The 22,801-nt window shown below is 47.1% G+C and overlaps 1 protein-coding gene across 1 annotated transcript in view; it reads right to left on the bottom strand.

The window, feature by feature from the left end:
- Positions 1–6,986: 6,986 nt before the first annotated feature.
- LOC107123443 (collagen alpha-1(XI) chain-like) overlaps positions 6,987–22,801 on the bottom strand; it is a 203,520-nt gene continuing 187,705 nt past the window's right edge. Inside the window, exons 35-36 of the mRNA XM_015426692.1 lie at positions 13,091–13,144; positions 6,987–7,091 (exon numbers count right to left, since the gene is read on the bottom strand). Coding sequence (XP_015282178.1) covers positions 6,987–7,091; positions 13,091–13,144 — 159 coding nt within the window. The remainder of the gene's footprint in view (positions 7,092–13,090; positions 13,145–22,801) is intronic.

Below are 22,801 nucleotides of genomic sequence, written 5' to 3'. Positions count from 1 at the left end.
CCAAGTTCCTCCATATTCATTCCCTCTAAGTGGAAAACTAACACAATATGTAAAAAAATCTAGGCTTCCCCCTCCCAAATTAGATTTTTTCTTTAGACAATGCAAGGATCTTTTGCGGGAGAGGGGAGCATTAAGCATGTGTCGGCTCCCCCTCCTCCTGACATGATCCAGCCCCATCCAGAATTCTGCCTTCCCATTTTGCTGCATGTATAAACCAGGCTGGAATCTTGCTCAGCCAGGTATATGTTTGGGGGAAGGGGGGAAATGGAAAGCTTGTCAGTTCCACTGCTTTTCTTTGCTGCCTTTCCACTGGGACTTGGGGATGCTCAATTAGAGCTGCAAATGTAAATTGCAATGCAAGCTCCAGTGATATTCCGCAGGCTCATGTAAAATGTCAACATGCACACTTGAACTCTCTGCTACACTGTGCAACCCCGCTCTTTCTGTGCAACTGCTCTTTCAGTCAGAAAAGCAAGGCGTTAGAGACACTGCATGAGAATTTCCTGGGATTTCTGAAAATATAGGTCAAAAATGCGTGACAATCAGTGGAAGACTGATTTAACACATCTCTAGCTTTAGGCAACTTCTTATGATTTTACATACAGACCCCTTCATTTGTAATATCCCATACCTAATGCCAGAGCCAGTTTGGAGGAGGAGGAGGAGATAGGATTTATACTAATATCTGCGGAAATTGATCAGTTCCCCACATGTTGGTCTGGATCGGCAATTGACTCGAATCTAATGGCGTTTCTCCCCGGATTTTCTGTCTCCGCTGTTTTCAGGATCTTTTTTTTACTACGGGGTTGAAATCGGAGCATTGTAGAAGGGAACGCGCGAATCGTGGCTGTCCTCTCTCCACCCCTTTAATGCCCCTCTGCTTCTTTCCCTCCCATCCCCTTCCTGCCTCTCTCCACCCCTTCAACGCCCCTCTGCTTCTCTCCCCCTCTCCCCTCCCTTCCCGCCTCCCCCTCCCTTTCCTGCCCTGGCACGAGGGGTTTTTTTTTTCCCCCCCCCCCCAGTTTTTGCTTTCAGCCTCTGATTTTCAGTAATAGTTAAAATCCTATTTTTTGTTCTATCGTCTGCATGCTGATTTTTTTTAAAAAAAACCCAATAACCTTCAATATGAACTTGCAAAATCCAACACATTATAACTCTGCATTTTTGTCTGTTTCATATTGTTTTAAAACCCCTAAATGTAATGGGAATAATAGACAAATCAGAAATGGGGGGGGGGGGTAAACTGCTCTTTCAGGAACAGCTGTGCCAGAGCTTGTGACTGATTTAGGTTAGGAGAATATTTTTGAAGATGCGCCACACAAAATTTATTCCAGTATTAACTGTCATTCCTAGGTCAATAGACTCCAGGCCTGTTCAAAGAACGATTCCTTTATCTTCCATACTATTTCACTACCTTTCTTTCCACTGTACCAATGCCCTTTGTGCATACCCAGTAAACCAAGTTCAAAGCCAGACCATGAGCATCTGGATCCCAGCATTCCATTCTGTGTCCCCCCCCCGCCCCGTGTGCCATTATAACACTCCTCCCCCCAGCCCAGGAGTACATACCTTAGCACCTTCTCTGCCAGCAGCACCTGGTAGCCCTTGTTCTCCAGGGGGACCAGGAGAGCCAGGGTGGCCTCTCTCACCCATCGGACCAGTTTCCCCTGAGTTTCCCTGTTGTGCGAAGAAAGTACAGCATTTGAGAGTCACTATGTGATTAAAGCACAGTTTCTGGGAGAGCAACCATTGGTTTTGAACCTGGCTTCACATCATTGTTCCTATGTACCGGTCATGATCTGGGCTGTGCCACCAGAGGCCTACTAGGCCCAGGGAGCCTGGCTAGCAGTAGGTGAGGCTGGGCCTATAACTCCCCTGAGAGGTTTTGGAACCAAAATTGACCAATAGAGAAGAAGAGGGCTGGGGAACAAAAGAGCTGGTGGTGCAACAGGAAAAGCTATTCTTTTCCCCAGAGAACAGGGCCAGAAAAGGCTGCTGTGGGGAAGAGACCCTCATCCTGAGGGAAGGGTGAGTAATCTAGTGCCACTTGAAATAGTGAGCTAGGGACAGTATATATTTAGACGTGTTAAGGCATTTGATTTCTTTTCTATTCACCCACTTACTGTTATTATTAGGCACCTTGTTGTTTGACCTTCTATAAAATAAACCTTTTCCTTGTTTCACTCTGCCTGGTTCTCACGCCTGTTATTCGGCCAAAAGGGAGGTCTGAAGATCTTGGGAGGGTGCTCTGGGCCTCTCAAGGGAACCTAAATCCAGAGTGGTGGCAGCATCAGGTGACACCCCACCTGAGCCGTGAGAGTACCGGAAGGACACATTAGGCACATCGATGGGAAAGTATGGGCCCAATGTGATCACAAACAGGGCTTCATATAACCCATTCTTCCTCTCTTCCCCTCTGCCTACTAAGAAACATACCTCTTTTATACAGAAATTCTGTCTTTAGTTATCATGGTTAACCAGCAGTTGATAGCACAAATCCTTCATAAATAGGGTTGCTAACTTTGGGTTGAGAAATATGTAGAGATTTTGGGGTAGAGCCTGGAGACGGCAGGGTTTCGGGAGGGGAAGAACCACTGCATGTTACAATGCCATAGAGTCCACCTTCCAAAGCAGCCATTTTCTCCATGGGAATTAATCTCTGTAGTCTGGAGATGAGTTGTAGAAGTGGGAGATCCCCAGGCCCCACCTGGAGGCTGGCAACACTTTAAAACAGGATTTCAGTGGCACTTTAAAGACTACTAAAATGGGTTCCAGCAAAAGCTTTTACGAGTCAGAGGCTCAGAGCCCACTTCATTACAGACATGAGAAGCACTCAACCATTAAAAGGTAAACGTAAAGGTTCCCTTGCTCGAAAGCCAGTTGAATCCGACTCTAGGGTTGCGGTACTCATCTCCGTTTCAAAGCCGAAGAGCCAGCGCTGTCCGAGGACGTTTCCGTGGTCATGTGGCTGGCATGACTAAACACCAAGGCGCACGGAACACTGTTACCTTCCCACCGAAGTGGTACCTATTTATCTACTTGCCATGTCTTGCTTTCGAACTGCTAGGTTGGCAGGAGCTGGAACTAGAAACGGGAGCTCACTCCGTCTTGCGGCACCCGGGTCTCGAACTGCTGAACTACTGACCTTCCGCAGCCTGCAGTTCAGCATCTTAACCACTTGAGCCACCACAGCTCAACCATTACATAGACATATTTACACTCAGAGCTGCAGACAAAAGGAAAGGGGTGGGAGGGAAGGTGTCACAAAGAGAGGCCAGTTAGATCTGCGTAATAAATGAGCACTTCAAGCAACTAATGAAGTGAGCTCTATCTCACCACGGCTTATGCTAGAATATATTTTTTGCTAGGCTTTCAGGTGCCACTGGACCCCTGCTTTATTTTCTTGCTACAGATTAATTCAGCCGCCTGTCCAGCGACATCCTTCACAAATGAGGCCTAATCTCATTTTAAAACCATTCTGCACAGCAGCCATAATATCATCTTGTGCCTGTAAGTTTCCTTAAGTTAATTATAAATTGTCTGAAGAAGTCAGTTCTGTTTGTATATCCTTAGCCAAGTGCAATTTTAATTGAATGTTCTTCGAGATTCAGCGCGGAGAGCGAGCGAGATAAAGGCGGCCTTTCCTCCCTAGTCACTAAGCTTCATATTTCATCATTTTATTAACTTTGATTGTACTTTTCCTACTCCCTTTTCTTTTTCTAAATTCAAAAAAAGCCCCAAAAGGCAACTGGGGGAATGGCTACTTGCTTCCCACACGACCTGTCTGTGAACTTTCAAGGGGTATTTGATGACTCCCTGCTAGACCATGAACTTTTCTGATGACCAGGCATGGTCACATGAAGGTAACTTAGGGCCAAACTAGATTTTACATTTTTTAACAAAGTTGAATCAAGGTTTCCCTGACCCAGCACACAGCAGCTGCTAGATACAGTGCAGGGGTGGAGATGGAAGCCCCCCCCCCTGCCCCCCATGCCAGAGTCCCAGTCCCAATTAGGCTCGTGCGGTGCTCTTGAGAACTTAGTTCCCAGCAGCTGCAGTCTGACTGAGCCAAACAAAAACTGTGTTTGGGAAACCCTGACCCAACTCATTAAGAAACAGAATATCTAGGCTGGCCTTTACCGTGAATCAGGCCATTGGCCAGTATTGTCTGCTCTGACTGACACTTGCTCTCCAGGGTCTCAGGTGGAGGTCCAATTACCTACTAATTGGTCCTTTAAACTGGAGATGCTGGGGACTGAACCTGGGACCTTCTCAACACAAAGGTATAGATAGGGGCTCTGGGGCAAGTGATGCTCTGTCTTCTTGGTGCTTGGGGGGGCCAACAGTGGGAGGGCTTCTAATGTCCTGGCCCCACTGGTGGACCTCCTGATGGCACCTGGTATTTTTGGCCACTGTGTGACAGAGTGTTGGACTAGATGGGCCATTGGCCTGATCCAACATTGGCGTCTCTTATGTTCTTATGTTCTGCCACTGAGCCATGTCATTCCTGCAATCTTAGTCTGGGGCAAGTAGTGCTCTGTATTCTTGGTGCTTGGGGGGGGGGGCAACAGTGGGAGGGCTTCTAGTGCCCTGGCCCCACTGATGGACCTCCTGATGGCACCTGTATTTTTGGCCACTGTGTGACAGAGTGTTGGACTGGATGGGCCTTTGGCCTGATCCAACATTGGCTTATGTTCTTATAGTTGCCAGAATCTGCTCCACATATCTGACTAAATATGTCTCCAGATGACTCAGAGAGCTTCTGAATCTCTTGTCCCTAATCACCTTTCCATTTGTAGTCTGGCGGGTGATCAGCTAAGGAACCCAAGAACAATTCTGCAGTCTCTTTTCCTGTTTTTTCCTCACTGATTCAAAAAGGAGACTTTTAAAATGCAATCTCTCTACTTAGGAAACAATTGAACAAAAAGCAGAGTTCGGTTACCGAGCCCATTGTCTGTTTGTCTCAGCTGTCTGGCTAGAGGAACAGTCAGGTGATTATTCTTTACTAAAACCATGTACACCAAAGACCTTTCCTTTACCTGTGGTCCCACGACCCCAGCAGGCCCTGGTGGACCAGTTTTGCCATGGAATCCCTAAAGAAAGAAGAAACGGATATTAGTGTCCAAAGAAGAGAGGGCAACACAGAAAGAATCCTGTTGGGACTTCAATTAAGACCCATTAATCTAGTGGATGGATGGAACATCTGATGTGTTTGCCAGGCAGTCCTGAAAGATTACTTGATAACCTCTTGAGGTATACAACATTCCCACTGGCCCACCTCCTTCCAAGTGCACAGTGGCAGCCATTTTCCTGTTCCGAGGAACTGGTTGCCTAGAAACTGCCTCTTGTTTCCTCTTGTCCCAGCAAAATGGCGGATGCGTGTGAAAGTATTGGTGGTAACAGCAGCCCATTAAGGAAAAATGGGAAAAGCAGCCGTGTTGGTTCAAGCCTGACAGGAAAGGGAGTAGGGTTGCCAACTCTAGATTGGGAAATACCTGGAGATTTGGGGGGGGTGGAGCTAGGGGAGGGAAGGCTTAGGGAGGGATAGGATATCAGTGGGGTATAATGCCATGGAGTCTACCCTGCATATTCTCCACAGGAATCACTGGTAACTCCAGGAGATCTCCAGGTCACACCAGGAAGTTGGCAGCCCTAATTGGGTCAGGGGTAAATACACAGTGCTACAGAAGAAATGAGGGGCAGAAAGAAAGAGCGCCCAAGGGCCAACCTTGTTCTTTGCCATAAAGGGACACTCACCGGCTCCCCACGTTGGCCCGGATGTCCTGGCAAGCCATCCTTCCCAGCAGGGCCCTAGCAAGCAGAAAGTTCTGTGTTAAAGAAGTCATGGGATGGATCATTCATCTCAGATCTGCAACCAAACTCAAAATAGACTCATCCTGGAAAGTTTGGGAGATTTATGGAAGAAGACTTGTTCTGTCCTACAACATCAAAACTACACTGCCTATAACATATTTATTTATTCATTTCACTTACAGTCCATTTCTCTTGTTTGCCGAGACTCAGGCAGCTCACAAAATTCAAAAACAACGCAGTAGGAACAGAATGAGACGTACTATCAGAAGTGCAGTTAAGACTGGGTCACAAAATTAGAAACCAACGCGATAAAAAGCAGGGTAAGACACGCCATAAACAATGCAAAACAAATGATTACAAAAGTTTTTTTTTAAAAAAAACCAATGCAACAAGAACAAGCTCTTGGAGAGGGGTTGTTACGCAACCGTTAAATGTTCATTTCACAATGTGTCACATGCTGGGCAGCCTGCACTAAGCGAGATCTCATAAAGTGGTTATGATAAAGCAATAAATGTCTGTGTTTATTTATGTCCGTATTATGAGAAAAACGAACTGTTGGGAAATGTCTGGAGACTGGGAAATCCAGGCCATGTGTACTCCAGAAAACAGACAGGGACGGTGTTCTCTCAAGAACTTTGGTGGAGAACATGGGAGGAGAGGGGAGGGCAACACAATATGAAGGCAGCCCAAGAGGGGAGAAAGGTCCAATCAAAGCTCTAGAGGATGGAGATGGAGATAAGGTATTTCGGGGCCGGCGGGGGGGGGGGAGAACCTTATTACTGAAGATCTAATATGATCATCCACCTGGTTCCCTCCAGGCAACTTCGGAACGAACATTTCAAGCTAAAAAAAATTACTGAGATAGAAACATGCCCCATGATTTATGCGCTCCTATCTCTTTTATGTGATGAAACGTTTTAGGTAAAACTAATTTTCTTGAAATGTGATGCCTCCGGCAGGACGGAAAGGGGGGGGGAAGCTAGGGGGAAATTTTCAATTTGGACAAATTTCCTCACTTCGAGACCATTGAATACAAATTAAGCTCAAGGCAAATGGCTGTGAGGGCTGTAAAACCCGGTTTGCCTAAGTAGCATTTTGGGCTTTGCAAAAGAGATACTTAAAATTGGTATTTACATTTGATATTAACCAGAGTGATAGAGATTTGAGTGGGTTTACAGCATGCCTCCAACAATTTGTGGAGGACTTTGCAGTTTCCCCAGTCCCACTGCAGCCCACTGAGACCCCTCCTTGAAATCGTACTTGTCATATGGGGACACCTGGGAGTAGAGAAAATCAGCAGAAATCAGCACTCCCTCTTCCAAAGACTTAAATGTCCTTAAGTCTTTGGAACTGTGTGTTTAGATAACTCCCATGATGTGGGAGCTTGAGATTAGAGACTTCCACGGTTTTATTTTGCTTTTTAAGAGTGACTGTAGCCAGTAGAGATGGGCAAAATCAGATTGGAGCCCTGGCACTGGGGATTTTGGACACACATGAAGCTGCCTTATACTGAATCAGACCCTTAGTCCATCAGGGTCAGTATTGTGCACTCAGACTGGCATCAGCTTTCCAGGGTCCCAGGCGGAGGTCTTTCACATCACTTACTGTCTCATCCTTTTACCTGGGGATGCCGGGGATTGAACCTGCGACTTTCTACACGCCTAGCAGATGCTCTACCACTGAGCCACAGCCACTCCCCAAAGTTTAGGAGCCATTTAAATCAAGATAATGGCATGGTCAGAACTGCTGGATATTAGCCCTTAACTACTCTGAGCTTCCCATGGCAAGTTTCAGCCTAGAAAATGTTATGGGAGACCTTGATCATATACTATGGCCTCGTGTTGCCATTGAAACCCAGTCATTTCAAGTCTCAGTCCATCACTCTACCTACCACACCACAGCAACCCTCACACACAAGGGCCCTTTTCACATTACCATTCATTGTTGGACGTTATTCATTGCTGGCCCGATTTCGAGTAAAGCAACACAGGAACTGATGTTCCATACAGCCAATTTCATTCCACTAATGAGCCATCTCTGAAGTGCTATGGTCATGTCAAACAGTGCCGCTTTCCCTCCTCCCGCCCTTTTTCACCACGCAATCTTCCTCAGACTTTTTTCCAATGTTCTAAGGTGAGCACTACAGCACTAAACTGCATCTCAAAGGTGCTGCTATAATACTTCAGTGCTACCGTGGTTTAGTACTATAGCACTCACTTCAGAATGTAAAAAAAATGAAGATCACATGGCAAAAAAGGGTGGGGGGAAGCAGCATTGTAGGAAGGGCCATGGATAGTTTCAATAGCACTCCACCATGATTCAGAAGCACAACAAAGAGGTAGAAAATGGAAGAAAGTAGTTTCCCTCAAAAGTGGCTCAACCACGCTTTGCTAACCCGAAGCAAGCAGGTTTGTAGGAACAGGCAAATAAATTCCGCTAGCAGCTGGTTACTAAAATGGGTCCATCTGAAATTATTGAAAAGAAATCCATTAGCCACCAGTTACTAAAACGGAATACAAAGGCAGTTTGAAAAGAGATAAAGATGCTGATTCAAACGGACCAGCAGCCATTACTGTCACTAAGGTCTACTCAGATGAACATCAAAAGGTAGGATTTTATTGAAACACAACATTTATTGATGACTGAGTTATAGGATTTGTGAGTGATCTAATTGTCTATTTAAACAATTGCCGGCTGAGCAGAGCCGTTATGCAGCCAGGATGAGGAGGCAGCAGGCATCAATTGGGCTGTGTGAGAACACAGGTATGTGAAAAGCCAATTACACACTGTACTGCACAGTTAGGAAGGAACACAGCGAAACAACCTGTCAAAACACCCACAGATCAATGAACTATTAAGCTGATGGTCAAAAAAGCAGCAGGCCTCTGCTTGCAACCAGCGACCAGGGAGTGAGTCAAACCTGCAGGTGTTGGTGCATCCCTGTGCCTGACTCCTGTATGCCTTGTGCATCACCCCACCAAACACATACGTATGATAAAATATAACCATTCACATAAATATATAATTGCAACCTTTTTAATTGCCAGAGTTCCCCTGTGTATGTACAATTAACCCTCCCTACCATTGCTGAATACTGCTGCAGTGGCTCAAGTGGTTAAGACACTTAACTGCAGACTGGAAGGCCGGTAGTTCAGCAGTTCAAGACCCGAGTGCTGCATGACGGAGTATGCTCCTGTCTCTGGTCCTAGCTCCTGCCAACCTAGCAGTTTGAAAGCAAGAAAGTGCAAGTAGATAAATAGGTGCCACTTTGGTGGGAAGGTAACAGCATTGTGTGCACCTTGCTGTCTAGTCATGCCGGCCACATGACCATCGAAACGTCTCTGGACAGCACTGGCTCTTCAGCTTGGAAACAGAGATGAGCACCGCATCCCTAGAATCGGATTCAACTGGCTTTTGAGCAAGGGAAACCTTTACATTTACCTACCATTGCTGAACCTTGGCTATCTGGAGTGAAGGAAAGAGCTTCCCTCCCTGCCTTCCTGCCTGAGGCCCTCAGCATGAAGCACAGCAGGTTGGGCGAGAGAGCAAGGATGCCGTGGTACACACGAACACATGGAGCTGCCTTATACTGAATCAGACCCTTGGTCCATCAAGGTGACTATTGTCTATTCAGACTGGCTGGCAGAGGTTCTCTAGGATCTCAGGTAGATGTCTTTCACAGGTGATCCTTTCCATTGGAGTTGCTGGGGATTCAGCCTGGGCCCTTCTATATACCAAGCAGATGTTCTACCAGCATGCCATAGTCCCTCCCCTCAGGTACTCAGAGGAAGACCTCTTGGCAGTGGAGAAAAGCCAAAAAAATCACCTGTGGCTAAAAGGTAAAGGCTTCCCTTGCTCGAGAGCTAGTCGAATCCGACTCTAGGGGGGGGGGGGGCTCATCTCCGTTTCCAAGCCGAAGAGCCAGCACTGTCCAAAGACATTTCCGTGGTCATGTGGCCGGCATGACTAAACGCCAAGACGCACGGAATGCTGCTGTTACCTCCCCACCAACGCGGTACCTATTTATCTACTTGCAGTTTGTTGCTTTCGAACTGCTAGGTTGGCAGGAGCTGGGGCCAGAGACGGGAGCTCACTCCGTCACGTGGCACTCGGGCCTCAAACTGCTGAGCTACCGACCTTCCGGTCTGCAGCTCAGCGTCTTAACTTTGTTCTTTTTCTGGGTAGCTGCTGTGGGTTTCCTCACTTTCCTCTGCGGCCAGCTTGCTGTTGAATGGTGCCAGAAGAGCCACAGGTGGCGTGCCAGAGAGCCACTGGCTCCTGAGTCAGTGCCGCTGCCTTAGAACATCCCTTCTGTGGAACTGGGGTACGGCCCAACTTGTCAGACTCTTGAAGAGTATATCCCAGATGTTAATTATTCCTCCTCTTCAACCTGAATTCCAGGGCACCAACTCTGGCTATCAACGCAGGCTCATTCCTTTGCCCTCACAGTGCCTGTGAAGCACAGACTGTTCCCCAGTCTGTTTTCACTGAGATACTCAAAGCAGGCTCAAATGCTTTCTCAATCTGTATATAATCCAAATGCAAGAATTGGCCAGATTGCAAGCAAACACGGACAGCATGCTCTCTCTTCTGCATAAACAAACGTGCGCAGGTCCAGCCTGATAGGCATTTTCCAACCCCAGTAATGATACTGTAAACTGATGTCTCATGGAGAGCATGTCTTTCCCACCCTCCCATGCCCTTCGGAGGCAGGCAGGAATGGTGGCTCCCACTAGATCTGGAGACAGAGAATGGAGGGATACTTACAGGTGGCCCTTTGGGTCCTGGAAATCCATGGGGACCCTGTGGTCCAGGAGGTCCCTTTGGAAAGAGGGGGGAAACCACTATGAGATGGGGTTCTGCATTCTCCAACTCTGTTGCCCTGGTCCTTGTCTCTCTCCCGCCCCTTCTCAGCTTACAACTTGTCGCAGTTCATTAGCGGAATTTCTATTCAAGTCCACCCTTATTCCTCCCAGTTCCTGGGGCTGGAGTCTCCCCTGCTGCCCACAGAATTATGTTAATCTTTATCTGACTTCTATGATGTTATGGCCTCTCCTTGTTGGATTGGCTTCTACAATGTCATGACCTCTCTGTCTGTACAGATATATATTTTTTTGGTCAAAACAGGAAAATGAAATTTTCTGACACTACCCTACCTAGTCTTCCTCTACCTGCAGAGAATTGATCATTCAGCTTACCTTTTCCCCTACAATTCCAGGGGCCCCGTCATGGCCAGCATCACCCTGTTGGGAGGAAATCAAGTTGAGATGTGGCAGAACTGGAAGGCCTCTTAGGGACCAACATGGGAAACAATCTCCATAGAATCAGATGGCTGAACCAGCAGGGGAAAGTTCCTAAGTCTGAACCATTTTGCATTGCATGTCTGAATGTTCTTTCATATTGAAATAGTTTTTACAGCAACAGACTAACACGGCTAACTTCTCTAGATCTTTCATATCAAAATATCCTTTCCTATAGCAAACTAGCATATTAGCAAGAAGGCTGTGACTTCGTTTTCTCTCTGATGTTCTAGGTTTTGTTGCTGTTTTAATGCAGGGGTGCACTGGAAACAACAACATCCACCTAGAGTTTGAAACATACAGTCCAATAAATTCTGTACCATGTGGCTGAAACTCTCATGTAGAAGAAGAGTAGGTTTTAATTAGGGATGGGCACAAACTGAGAAAACATGGTTTGTGACAGTTTGTGGCATGCTCGGTTTGCGAACCATGAATTGTCACAAACTTTTAAGAGCCAAATGAACCAGTTTGGTTTGTGATGTGGTAGAACAGCCCCCCTGGTGTGCTAGAGACACCAAACTCACAGGAGATCTCCAGCTGACTCTCTTCTACCTGCCCTCTGAGTTTGGTGAGGACTGGATTAATGGGGTCTGAGTTATGCCCCCAGAAGGTGCCCCCATCCTCCATTGTTTCCAATGGAGGAAAAAAACAGAAAAAGTAAGGGCAATAGAAGCCCAGTAGAACAGAATCAGAGTTCCAGAGAATCTATTCAGTAGAAACTGAAGATGAGGGACCATTTTTGCAAGCCCAGCAGAACCAGTGCCACTGTGGCACTGAAAATCCAACAGGACTAAGGTAAAACCAGAAACTCTCTGCAGTAGAAACTGAAGATGGTGTGGGGTATTGTTGCAAGCCCAGCAAAACCAGTGCAATTTACAGAGTGCCCAGCAGTATCAGTGCAATCAAAGACCCAGTGCCACTGTGCCAGCTCAACAGGACTGATGTGAAGTTAAAAGACCCAGTGCCACTGTGCCAACTCAACAGGACTGATGTGAAGTACAGAATCATGGCCCAAGTGGGAGGGGGGCAGCTTGCAAGCCCAGCATAAACAGTTTAGTGTACAGAATGGCCAGCAGAACCCAGTGCCACTGTGGCACTGCAAGTAAAAGAGGACTAATGTCAAACCAGAGAATCCATGCAGTACAAACTGAAGGGGGGCATTTTTGCAAGCCCAGCACAACCAGTTACAATGTGCAGAATGCTCAGCAGAACCCAATGCCACTGGAATTGCATGTTTAAAATGACTGATCTCAAAGCACAGAGTCACAAATCCAAGCAAGGGGGGGTGTCACATTTTGCAAGTTCTGTGCAAGAAAATGAGAAGTGAACAAAAAAGAATGCAGGCAAAGGGGGAGAACTCCTCTTGAAACTGATATGACTAGTCTGAAAGGGAGAACTCCTCTTGAAACTGACATGACTAGTGTGTTTTGAAGCTGGAGAATTCCAACCCCCATTGCTTTGAAGTTTGGTAAACATTTTGATTGAGCAGAGACAGTCCGTCTGGAAATGTATCCATTCACAACCCTCCATGAACCTCCATGAACAGATTGACCTGCCACAAACTTCAGTTCGCAAACCATGAACCAGCCAAAATTCATCAAGAACTTTCTTTTATGAGCTGGTTTGTGCCCATCCCTTGTTTTAATACCCCGCTTTTCTCTACCTCAAGGCGTCTCAAAGCAGTTTACAATCGCTTTTCCCTTCCTCTCCCCACAACAGGCACCTTGTGAGGCAGGTGGGGCTGAGAGACTTCTGAGACAACTGTGACTAGCCCAAGGTTTCATGTGGAGGAGGCTTCATGTGGAGGAGGAGTGGCCAATGAAACCCGGTTCTCCAGATTACAGTCTGCCATGACACCATGCTGGCTCTCACAGTGATGAGCTCACATAGACAATAGCAGACAGACGCATATGCTATAAAGCAGGCATCAAGAAACATACAAGAACACATGTACCTTGTACAGAAAACAGAAATACCTTTGGTCCTGGTTTCCCGGTGGGTCCTGGCAAACCACGTTCACCTGGAAGACCCTGGAAGGGGAGAAAGGACACAGACTGGGTCTTGGAGGTTTTGGCAAAGGAGTGGGACAGGTAATGCATCTAAATAAATTTACATTTGATCACCAGAAACCTTCAGAATATACATAATTGCAAATGCTAAGTGTGTGGGGGGGGGATTCAAATCAAACTAAAAATTCATATTCATGCAAATGATTTCAAAGGATTAGGATTCATCCACATTGTGGCGGCTCTAGCATGAAATGTAGACACATTCCTGAAATAACTGTGGCATTTTTTGTTGCATCACAGCACTGAGGGTGAGTTCTAAGGAATACAAATGAGTTCTGCTAGCGCCATTTTGATGGCTGATGAGCTTCCCAAACAGGATTAAAAAAAAAAAATACAGCAAAATACATTTTTAGTAATTCCTGTATGTTAAGAAGAGACTCCCCTGCATCCTTTTCTCCATGCTTTTCATCACCCAGGGGCAGTACCCCTTGTACCTCTGCTGATCAGCACCTTATGATTTCCTGGTTGTCCACAGTGATTTCCCATCAGGATGTGGCTGCTCAGCCTGCCCTCTGCTTCCCACAATTTTTTTCGGTGGACATCATTAGACAGCTATTTTCAAAGGCTACATGAAGTGACCCCGCAATCTGTACTCCTTCCACCCTGCCATAAGGGGCCACAGAAACCCTACGACTACCCTTTTCAAATACCAAACCAAGAAAATATTCTGCAAGGCGACATTGTGGTGGGAGGAAAGGGACCAGGACTGTCCATTGATGGCATCCAAAAGTCTATGGAGGTGATGACAAGCTGCAGTATTTTGTCCTTCATCCCCCCCTCTACCTGCCTGTTCTCTCATCAGTATTTTCGAGCTATTATAATCTCTTTTTTCCCAGTAAAGGTAAAGGTAAAGGTTTCCGTTGCTCGAAAGCCAGTCGAATCCGACTCTAGGGTTGCGGTGCTCATCTCCGTTTCCAAGCCGAAGAGCCAGCGCTGTCCGAAGACGTTTCCGTGGTCATGTGGCTGGCATGACTAAACTCCAAGGCGCACGGAACGCTGTTACCTTCCCACCGAAGTGGTACCTATTTATCTACTTGCAATTTCTTGCTTTCGAACTGCTAGGTTGGCAGGAGCTGGGGCTAGAGACAGGAGCTCACTCCGTCATGCGGCAAATTTTAAGCCTAGGAAACCTCGTTGCTCTGTCCAATCTTGTTTTTCCTTCTAGAGTAACTGCTATGAAATCAACCAATAACATTTGAAAACAAAAGCAGAGAAGAACCCCACTGAAGCCACGTGGCTAAGCAAAAACTCACCGAGGGACCACGTTGCCCAGCCTGTCCAGCCTGACCTGCTTTACCCTAGGAAGGAAAATAAAAAAAAACAGATCAGTAAGGAGAAAGAGTGGTTAAGCCCTCCCCTCTGTCGCTTAGATACGAACCCCATTTTTCAGGGAGATATGTGGGTAACCCTAACTTCTCCCTCTCCTTGCCCTTTCTTCATCTCCCTGATAATGTGCGGTGGAATAAAGTTGTGATATGACATCACTGCGTGTTTCTCAAGTCCCTGCAAGCAGCAGCCTATCAGAGAGAGGCAGGGAAACATGACTGTAGTGATGTCATGTGCTTTCTCCACTAAACACTACTGGGAAAGGGGAAAGAGATTTGGGTCAAATCTCACATATGGCCAGGGCTATTTTTGGGCAGGAACGCACAGGAACGGAGTTCCGGCTGGCTCCCAAGTTGACCACACCCAGCAAGAACTCATTAGCATAACAGGCCACACCCAACAGCAGAAACTCATTAGGATTGGCTACATTAGGGGTGGGTGGCCTAACATGCAAAGGAGTTCCTGCTACAAAAAAAGGCCCTGGGTTTTGACCACAAACAAGGTAAACAGAATAAGAAGCAAAAGGTGGGTGTGGCTGGATGACCACACTTCTGGTAACATGGGGGTGCGGGCCTAATGTGGTAATGAGCTGTGCTGTCAGGGGTGTAGACTAATATGCTAATGAGTTTCTGCTGTTGGGTGTGGCCTATTATGCTAATGAGTTCCTGCTGGGCTTTTTCTACAAAAAGAGCCCTGCGATATGACTATGGACAACCTCACAGGTTCGTACTCAGAGGTGTTAATTCTGGAGTCATCATCTGCTGACTATAAAACAGAACAATGGGTCAGATCCTGCCTACATTTCTATAGGCCCAGAGCTGTGTGGAAAATCTCACTGATCCCCCACACACACACACACAGGAAACCTATGATTCCCTCCTTAAGCTATTCCTGGGAATCCTCTGTCCCCCAGTAGCAGCATTTAATGGTGTTTTGGGAGCTTTCTCAGAAGGGAAGAATCAGCAAAAATTGCACCCCTAGGAAACTATGGAAACTACCATGGTCAAAGAAATGGTATTCCCAGTAGTAATGTATGGCTTCAAGCATTGGACCATAAGGAAGGTCAAGCACCGAAGAATAGATTCTTTTGGATTATGGTGCTGGAGAAGACTCTTGAGAGTCCCTTGGACTGCAAGGAGATCAAATCAGCCAATCCTAAAAGAAATCAACCCTGACTGTTCCCTGGAAGGCCAGATACTGAAGCTGAAGCTCAACTACTTTGGCCGCCAAAGGAGAAGGGAGCACTCACTGGAGAAGACCCTGATGCTGGGAAAGACTGAAGGTCAAATAAGAAGGGGGCGGCAAAGGATGAGATGGTTAGACAGTGTTATTGATGTGGCAAGTATGGAATTGAGCAAACTCCGGAGGACAGTGGAAGACAGGAGAGCCTGGCGTGATGTGGTCCATGGGGTCACGAAGAGTTGGACTCGACTGTGCGACTGAACAACAACAACAACAGAAAACAATGCAGGATCCAAGCCAATGAACTTCAGTCACAGGCTCTTGGTAATTATCTTTAGTCATCTACAGAACTGTGTGAACTCCATTCATCAAACAGTCATGTTTGATACAATACACTTACCCTGGGCAGGCAAAGTCAAGAATACCTGTGCTAAGGAGAATTGATATCTTCTGTTCAAGCTCTGATTCACTCCCTGAATCAGGACCAGAAAAACCTGGATTTCAATCCACCCTGCTCTCCCCATGGACACCTATCACCATATCTTTCGTCAAACCTATCTCACAGGATTGCTGACATAATAAAATGAAGAGGGGAAGGGAAGGAGAACATATAGGCCACCCTAAGTTCCTTGGAGGAAAAAAATGGATAAAAATAAATATCAAAACTTCCCATGTTTCGTGGTTTAATAGACCAGACTGAAAAATCATGCCCTCTGCCCTGCCCAGCTTTACTGCCCCCCACCCCCCCAGATATGTGAGGGACAGTGGTGGTTCCTCCGCAGGAAGGGAGAAGTGCTCTGTGTACAGATGTTCTTCCAACGTCATTAGGACTTTGCACATTCCACCAATGAGCCCTCACATGGAAAAGATTTCTCGGGCTGAGCCCTGGAGAAAAGCCCTCCTAGGTGGCAAACCATAAGCCCAAAACCCCTACATGAAAACTTCAGACAGCTGGCCTCTGGCATCTAGTACTGATGGCAGGTATAGGCTTTAATTAGTTAAGAACGTAAGAGAAGCCATGTTGGATCAGGCCAATGGTCCATCCAGTGCAACACTCTGTCACACAGTGGCCAAAACCCAGGTGCCATCAGAAGGTCCACCAGTGGCTTTAAGAACATAAGAGAAGCCATGTTGGATCAGGCCAATGGCCCATCCAGTCCCACACTCTGTGTCACACAGTGGCCAAACCCCAGGTGCCATCAGGAGGTCCAGCAGCGGGACCAGAACTCCAGAAGCCCTCCCACTGTTGCCCCCCAGGCACCAAGAATACAGAGCATCACTGCCCCAGAGTGTCGCATCTATATAAAAAAAAGGTAATGGTTTCTCTTGCTTGAAAGCCAGTCGAATCCGACTCTAGGGGGCGGTGTTCATCTCAGTTTCCAAGCCAAAGAGCCAGCACTGTCCGAAGACATTTCCGTGGTCATGTGGCCGGCATGACTAGACGCAGAGGAGCACAGAACGCTGTTACCTTCCCACTGGAGTAGTACCTATTTATCAATTTGCAATTTTCTTGCTTTCAAACTGCTAGGTTGGCAGGAGCTGGGACAGAGACAGGAGCTCACTCTGCCACATGGCACTGGGGTTTCGAACTGCCAAACTACAGACCTTCCAGTCTGCAGCTCAGCATCTTCTGAGCCGCCACGGTCCCATCTATACCTTGTGGCTAATAGCCATTGATGGACCTCTGCTCCATATGTTTATCCAGTCCCCTCTTGAAGCTGTCTATGCCACTTCCTGCGGCCAGGATAGTTCAGGACATCAAGACAGGCAAGAGCCATTAGTGGCATCACCTCTGCAGCCACAATATTAATCAAAGAAGCTTATACTTCCTCTAACATTTATATACATTGGCTACAAATGTGATAAGAGCTTGCCTCCAAGTCCTCCTGCAGTTCCTAGTGACTCCTCTAGGTGAAAGGACCTCATTTTCACCTGCCAGTGGTCTCCATGGCAACAAACCTCTGGTGTTTGTGGCTGCCAATTAAGAGAAGCAGGAATAGGGCTTCCACATGGTGGTTTCTGCTACATTTTCCCTGCCTCAGTTCCCCGGGGTGGTCATTTCCCTACCCCCAAGATATAATAATAGTGATTTATCAATTACTGATGTAAAGCGCAAAAAAAAAAAAGCCCCCTCCCAAGGGGTGGCATGGGGGGGATGCTGCCCACCAATGCTCCCTCTAAGCTGTGGAGTCTTGTGAGCAAAAATTCTACTTTGTGAGCCACTGGTATTAAAGCTGTGAGAGAGCGATTTGGCTACTGCATACATTAGTTTGCTCTGGAGCCCTCCTTCCCGAGCTAAGACGAAAATGGGTGAGCCGGAGGCTAAAAAACTGTGAGCTAGTTCACACTAACTCGGCTTAGAGGGAACACTGCTGCCCACTATAGGGGACTGGCACAGAGAAAATGGTGCCCATATGGGTGGGAATGAAAAAAGATCCAGAGTTTCCCATCTACATGGCAGCGGTGTTCCCTCTAAGCTGAGTTAGTGTGAGCTAGCTCACAGTTTTTTAGCCTCCAGCTCACACATTTTTGCCTTAGCTCAGAAAGGATGGCTCCAGAACAAACTAATTTATGCAGTAGCCAAGTCGCTCACTCTCAACTTTAATGCCAGAAGCTCAAACAGTAGAGTTTTTGCTCACAAGAATCCACAGCTTAGAGCAGTGGTTCTTAACCTTCCTAATGCCGCGACACTTTAATATAGTTCCTCATGTTGTGGTGACCCCCCCAACCATAAAATTATTTTCGTTGCTACTTCATAACTGTAATTTTGCTACTGTTATGAATCGTAATGTAAATATCTGACATGCAGGATGTATTTTCACTGTTACAAACTGAACATAATTAAAGCATAGTGATTAATCACAAAAACAATATGTAATTATTTGTGTTTTCCGATGGTCTTAGGCGACCCCTGTGAAAGGGTCGTTCGACCCCCAAAGGGGTCGTGACCCACAGGTTGAGAACCGCTGGCTTAGAGGAAGCATTGTATGGCAGGCCCTCTGGCTTTGCTGAAATCTTTCCCAAATAATTGTACTAAAGCAGGTTTAGGAAAGATTGCATAAAAGCAGGCCGAGGCATGAGAGCGCTCCAATGTTACGTGGGGGGGGGGGAACTTATTGCCTATTCACACCAAAGCTCAACACCCATTGTGGGAACTGACCAAGGCCAGAAAAGACAGCCATGTGCACACCCCACGTACTCCTAACATCTAACACTGTCTCTATGCGTTGCAAACTGCTCTGGGATCCAGTACTTAGATAGCTGGATATTTATCTTATGCTGGGAAGCTGCCTTGGATAATTTCACAGAAAGGCGGGGAACAAATAAACAAATTAACCCCCACCCACCCCCGCTGGAAAGCAGGGCACAGGCATAAGAAATAAACTTGCCTTCTTCTATTATAACTACAGAGTCAAACTTTCCACATTGTACACATTTAGCTAAACTCCTAAAGGCTGTTTGCTGTGGAATCACTGAGTTTTTTGCTCGGGTCCCATCTTTTGGCTCCAGCAGGGGAAGATCTGTACAGCTGTTGTTGTTGAAGGTTTCATTCAGTCCAGACTGTTCAAGCTGATACAAGCTCTCCTTTGTATTCCCACAACTGATGTCCTTCTCTTACTTCCAGTGGGAAAACTTGGTCAACTGACCAGCCTTCACTTCCAAAGCTGGCTCTGTCCTGATTTCCTCATCCTTCATTCCGTTGTCCTTCAGCTGCCTCTCTCAAGCCTCGCTTTCAGCTCCTTGCCTCTCTCAGCTTTTGGCCTGGCCTCCTGGTCTAGGCAAAGATCCTATCACATCACCTTCCCTGGGCGGGACATTAATGTGCACGAAGGCATTCACCTAAATGCATGAAGGCCAGCACCACAGGGAGAATTTAAAATGACATTATAGATACCCGGGACCCTCCAAACACATGCTCTATCAATGCTAAGAAGTTTCTGAACTGGAAACCTGTCCAAATTCAAAGTGTGGGATTTTTAAAATTCACATCTGGGCAAACAAAAACCTATCTGACCATCATATTTTAATCCTGCCCTTAGTCCAACTAAGTCAGGACCAGTGTTCCCTCTAAGCTGAGTTATTGTGAGCTAGCTCAGTTTTTAGCCTCCGACTCACACATTTTTGTCTCAGCTCAGGAAGGATGGCTCCAGAGCAAACTAATTTAGGCAGTAGCCAAATTGCTTGCTCATAACTTTAACGCCAGTAGCTCACAAAGTAGAATTTTTGCTCACAAGACTCCACAGCTTAGAGGGAACATTGGTCAGGACATGGATCTTGAGAGAGCCAGTTTGGTGTAGTGGTTAGGAGCACGGACTCCAGTCTGGGAGAGCCAGGTTTGATTCCCCATTCCTCCACATGCAGCTGCTGGTGCGACCTTGGGTCAGTTATGAGTTCTTTCAGAGCTGTTCTCTCAAGAGCAGTTCTCTCAGAGCTCTCTCAGCCCCACCTACTTCACAGAGACCGATTTCACACAAGGACTGCGCCGCGGTCGCACCTCCCTTTGCCCCGCTTCTATTGGTCAATTTCCCACTCAAAGCCGTGCAGCCACATTTTTACCCGCGGCTTTGCCCAATTTTCCCCGTGGTTTCGTGATCCTGTTTTTTGAGGATCACGAAACCGCGGGGAAAATCAGGTGACGCTGCGGGTCAAAATGCGGCCGCGCGACTTCCAGTGGGAAATTGATCAATAGAAGCGGGGCAAAGGGAAGCGTGACCGCGGCACAGCTCTTGTGTGAAATCGGTCAGGGTGTCTGTTGTGGGGAGGGGAAGGGAAAGGAGACTGTAAGCCATTCTGAGACTCCAAATGAAGGGCGGGGTATAAATCCAGACTCCTCCTCCTCTTCTTCTTCTTTCCCTCCTTGACTTTATTCTTACAACAACCCTGTGAGGTAGGTGAGCCTGAGTGAGAGACAGAGAGCCTGAGTGAGAGACAGTGAGAGACAGTGAGAGACAGAGAGCCTGGCCCATGATTACCCAGTGAACTTCAGGGCAGAGTGTGGATTTGAATGCAGCCAGGTTCCTCCAGTTCTAGTCCAGCACGTGATGCATTTCAGCACACTGGCTTTCAGTTCAAAATTTATTTATTTATTTACTACATTTATAGTCTGCCTTTCTCACTGAGACTCAAGATGGATTACACGGTGTCAGCCGATGTATTCACTGCATTCTTTTAGGCTGAAGCACAGGGCTTTGTGCTGAAGCCAGATACTTACCACGAGCACTTGAAACATACTTTTCAAAAAAGCTACGAGCCAACCCAGGATGTGAAAATGTGCTCCAAATTCAAAAATTGCATCAGATTTAAAAGCCCCCAAATCAAAAAATTGTGTGTTGGCATGATGGTTTAAAAGCTAAGAATGTCTTCTCCTCAGATTCATTTAAATCCCCCAGCAGGGTTCCTGTTTCTAAAAAAAAACCCAAAACCTCATCCCCTTTGTTGTGATCTGCAATGAAAAGACGAGGATGTGGCTCAATAGCCAGAGCCTCTGCTTTCCATGCAGAAGATCTCAGGTTCAATCCCCAGCATTCCCAGTCAAACGGAAGAGGTGGTCGGTGACTTGAAAGACTTATACTTTGGATCTCAGAAAGGCACTGCCAATCAGAGTACACAGCACTGAGTTTCATAAGCCAATGGTCTGGCCAGGTATAGGGCAGCTTCATGTGTGTGAGCAGAAGAATGGGAAATCGTAAGAAGAGCCCCGGTAGATCAGATCAGAATGCAGCTGGCCCAGCCTCCTGGGTCCACCAGTGGCCAGCCAGATGCTTCTGTGAGGCCAACAAGGAAGTCATAAAGGCGGTCATTATCTTGGGGGGCTATTCAGAGTTATCTTGTACCTAAACTGGGAGGTTTCACTTCGCTATCCTGATGAACATGGTGGTGGAAAGTGCCACCAAGTCACTGATGACTTATGGTGGCCCTGTCGGGTTTTCAAGGCAAGAGACATTCAGAGCTGGTCTGTGTAGCAACCCTGGTCTTCCTTGGCGCTCTCCCATCCAAGAAGTAACTAGGACAATCCCTGAACAAAGTTTGAGTCCAATGGTACCTTTAAGAACAATACAGTTTTGCTTAAGGTGTATGCTTTCGTGTGCAAGCACACTTCCTTAGACAAGTTGAAACAAAACTTCTTCAAGTCTTATATACAGAAAGATGGGGAGGGGGGCATCAGGAAGGACCAGTCAGCTGAATTATAAGTTACTAGCAGTAAAGCCCGTTGTGAAAGCAATACAACGGGATCTAGAAAGAGGCTCTGGGGGAGTGCTCTGGCTTTGGGCAAACAGTGTCAATTTGCTGTGGTGACCTCAGCAGGGTATAATGACAGAGTCCACTGTTTTCTCCAGAGGAACTGATCTCTGCTACCTGAAGAGCAGTTGTAATTGTGAGTGATCTGTAGTCCTCACCTGGAGATTGGCAGCAATTGTTACCCAGGACAAAGTGGATGGTTTGGAGGGTGTAGTCTATGGCATTCTACCTGTCTGAGGTCCCACCCCTCTGCAAACCCCACCCTCTCCAGGCTCCACCCCTCAAATCTCCAGGAATTTGTCAGCATGTAGTTGGTAACCCCATCTTCTTCCCAGCTAACTATCAACCTACCATTATCTGCCCCTTTGACTTCAGCTGACTTCTGCCCTCCCTTCTGCAGAGCAGTTGTAATTCTGAGTGCTCTCCAGCCCTCACCTGGAGATTGGCAACAATGGTTCCCTATGTGGGACTGACTGGTTTGGAGGGTGGAGTCTATGGCAGTGTACCTGTCTGAGGTCCCACCCCTCCTCAAACCTCACCCTCTTCAGGCTCCATCCCTCAAATCTCCAGGAATTTCCCATCTGGAGTTGGCAACCCTATCAGGACTGGCCCCAATGTGTTTTCTCCCAAAGGCCAAAGTAGGTGACAGGACCAAGCTTAGTTGCCTACCAACAGGCACTGAGGGGAATGTAGGGTTGCCAGCTCTAAGGAGGGAAATACCTGGAGGTTTGGGGGGTGGATTCTGTAGAGGGCCGGGCGACGGAGGCATCGGCCTTCTGTCGCCCGCCTTGCCCCCCCAATCTCGGCCCGGGCGACTGCGTCCCCCGCCAGCGGCCGCCCGACTCCAGACCCCCCCGCGGCCACTCCAGC

Source organism: Gekko japonicus, unplaced genomic scaffold, assembly GCF_001447785.1.
Source record: "Gekko japonicus isolate JY-2015 unplaced genomic scaffold, Gekko_japonicus_V1.1 scaffold2569, whole genome shotgun sequence".
Classification (NCBI taxonomy): Eukaryota; Metazoa; Chordata; class Lepidosauria; order Squamata; family Gekkonidae; genus Gekko; species Gekko japonicus.
Note: the sequence above shows the minus strand (reverse complement) of the source record. Positions and strands in the feature narration are given on the sequence as shown.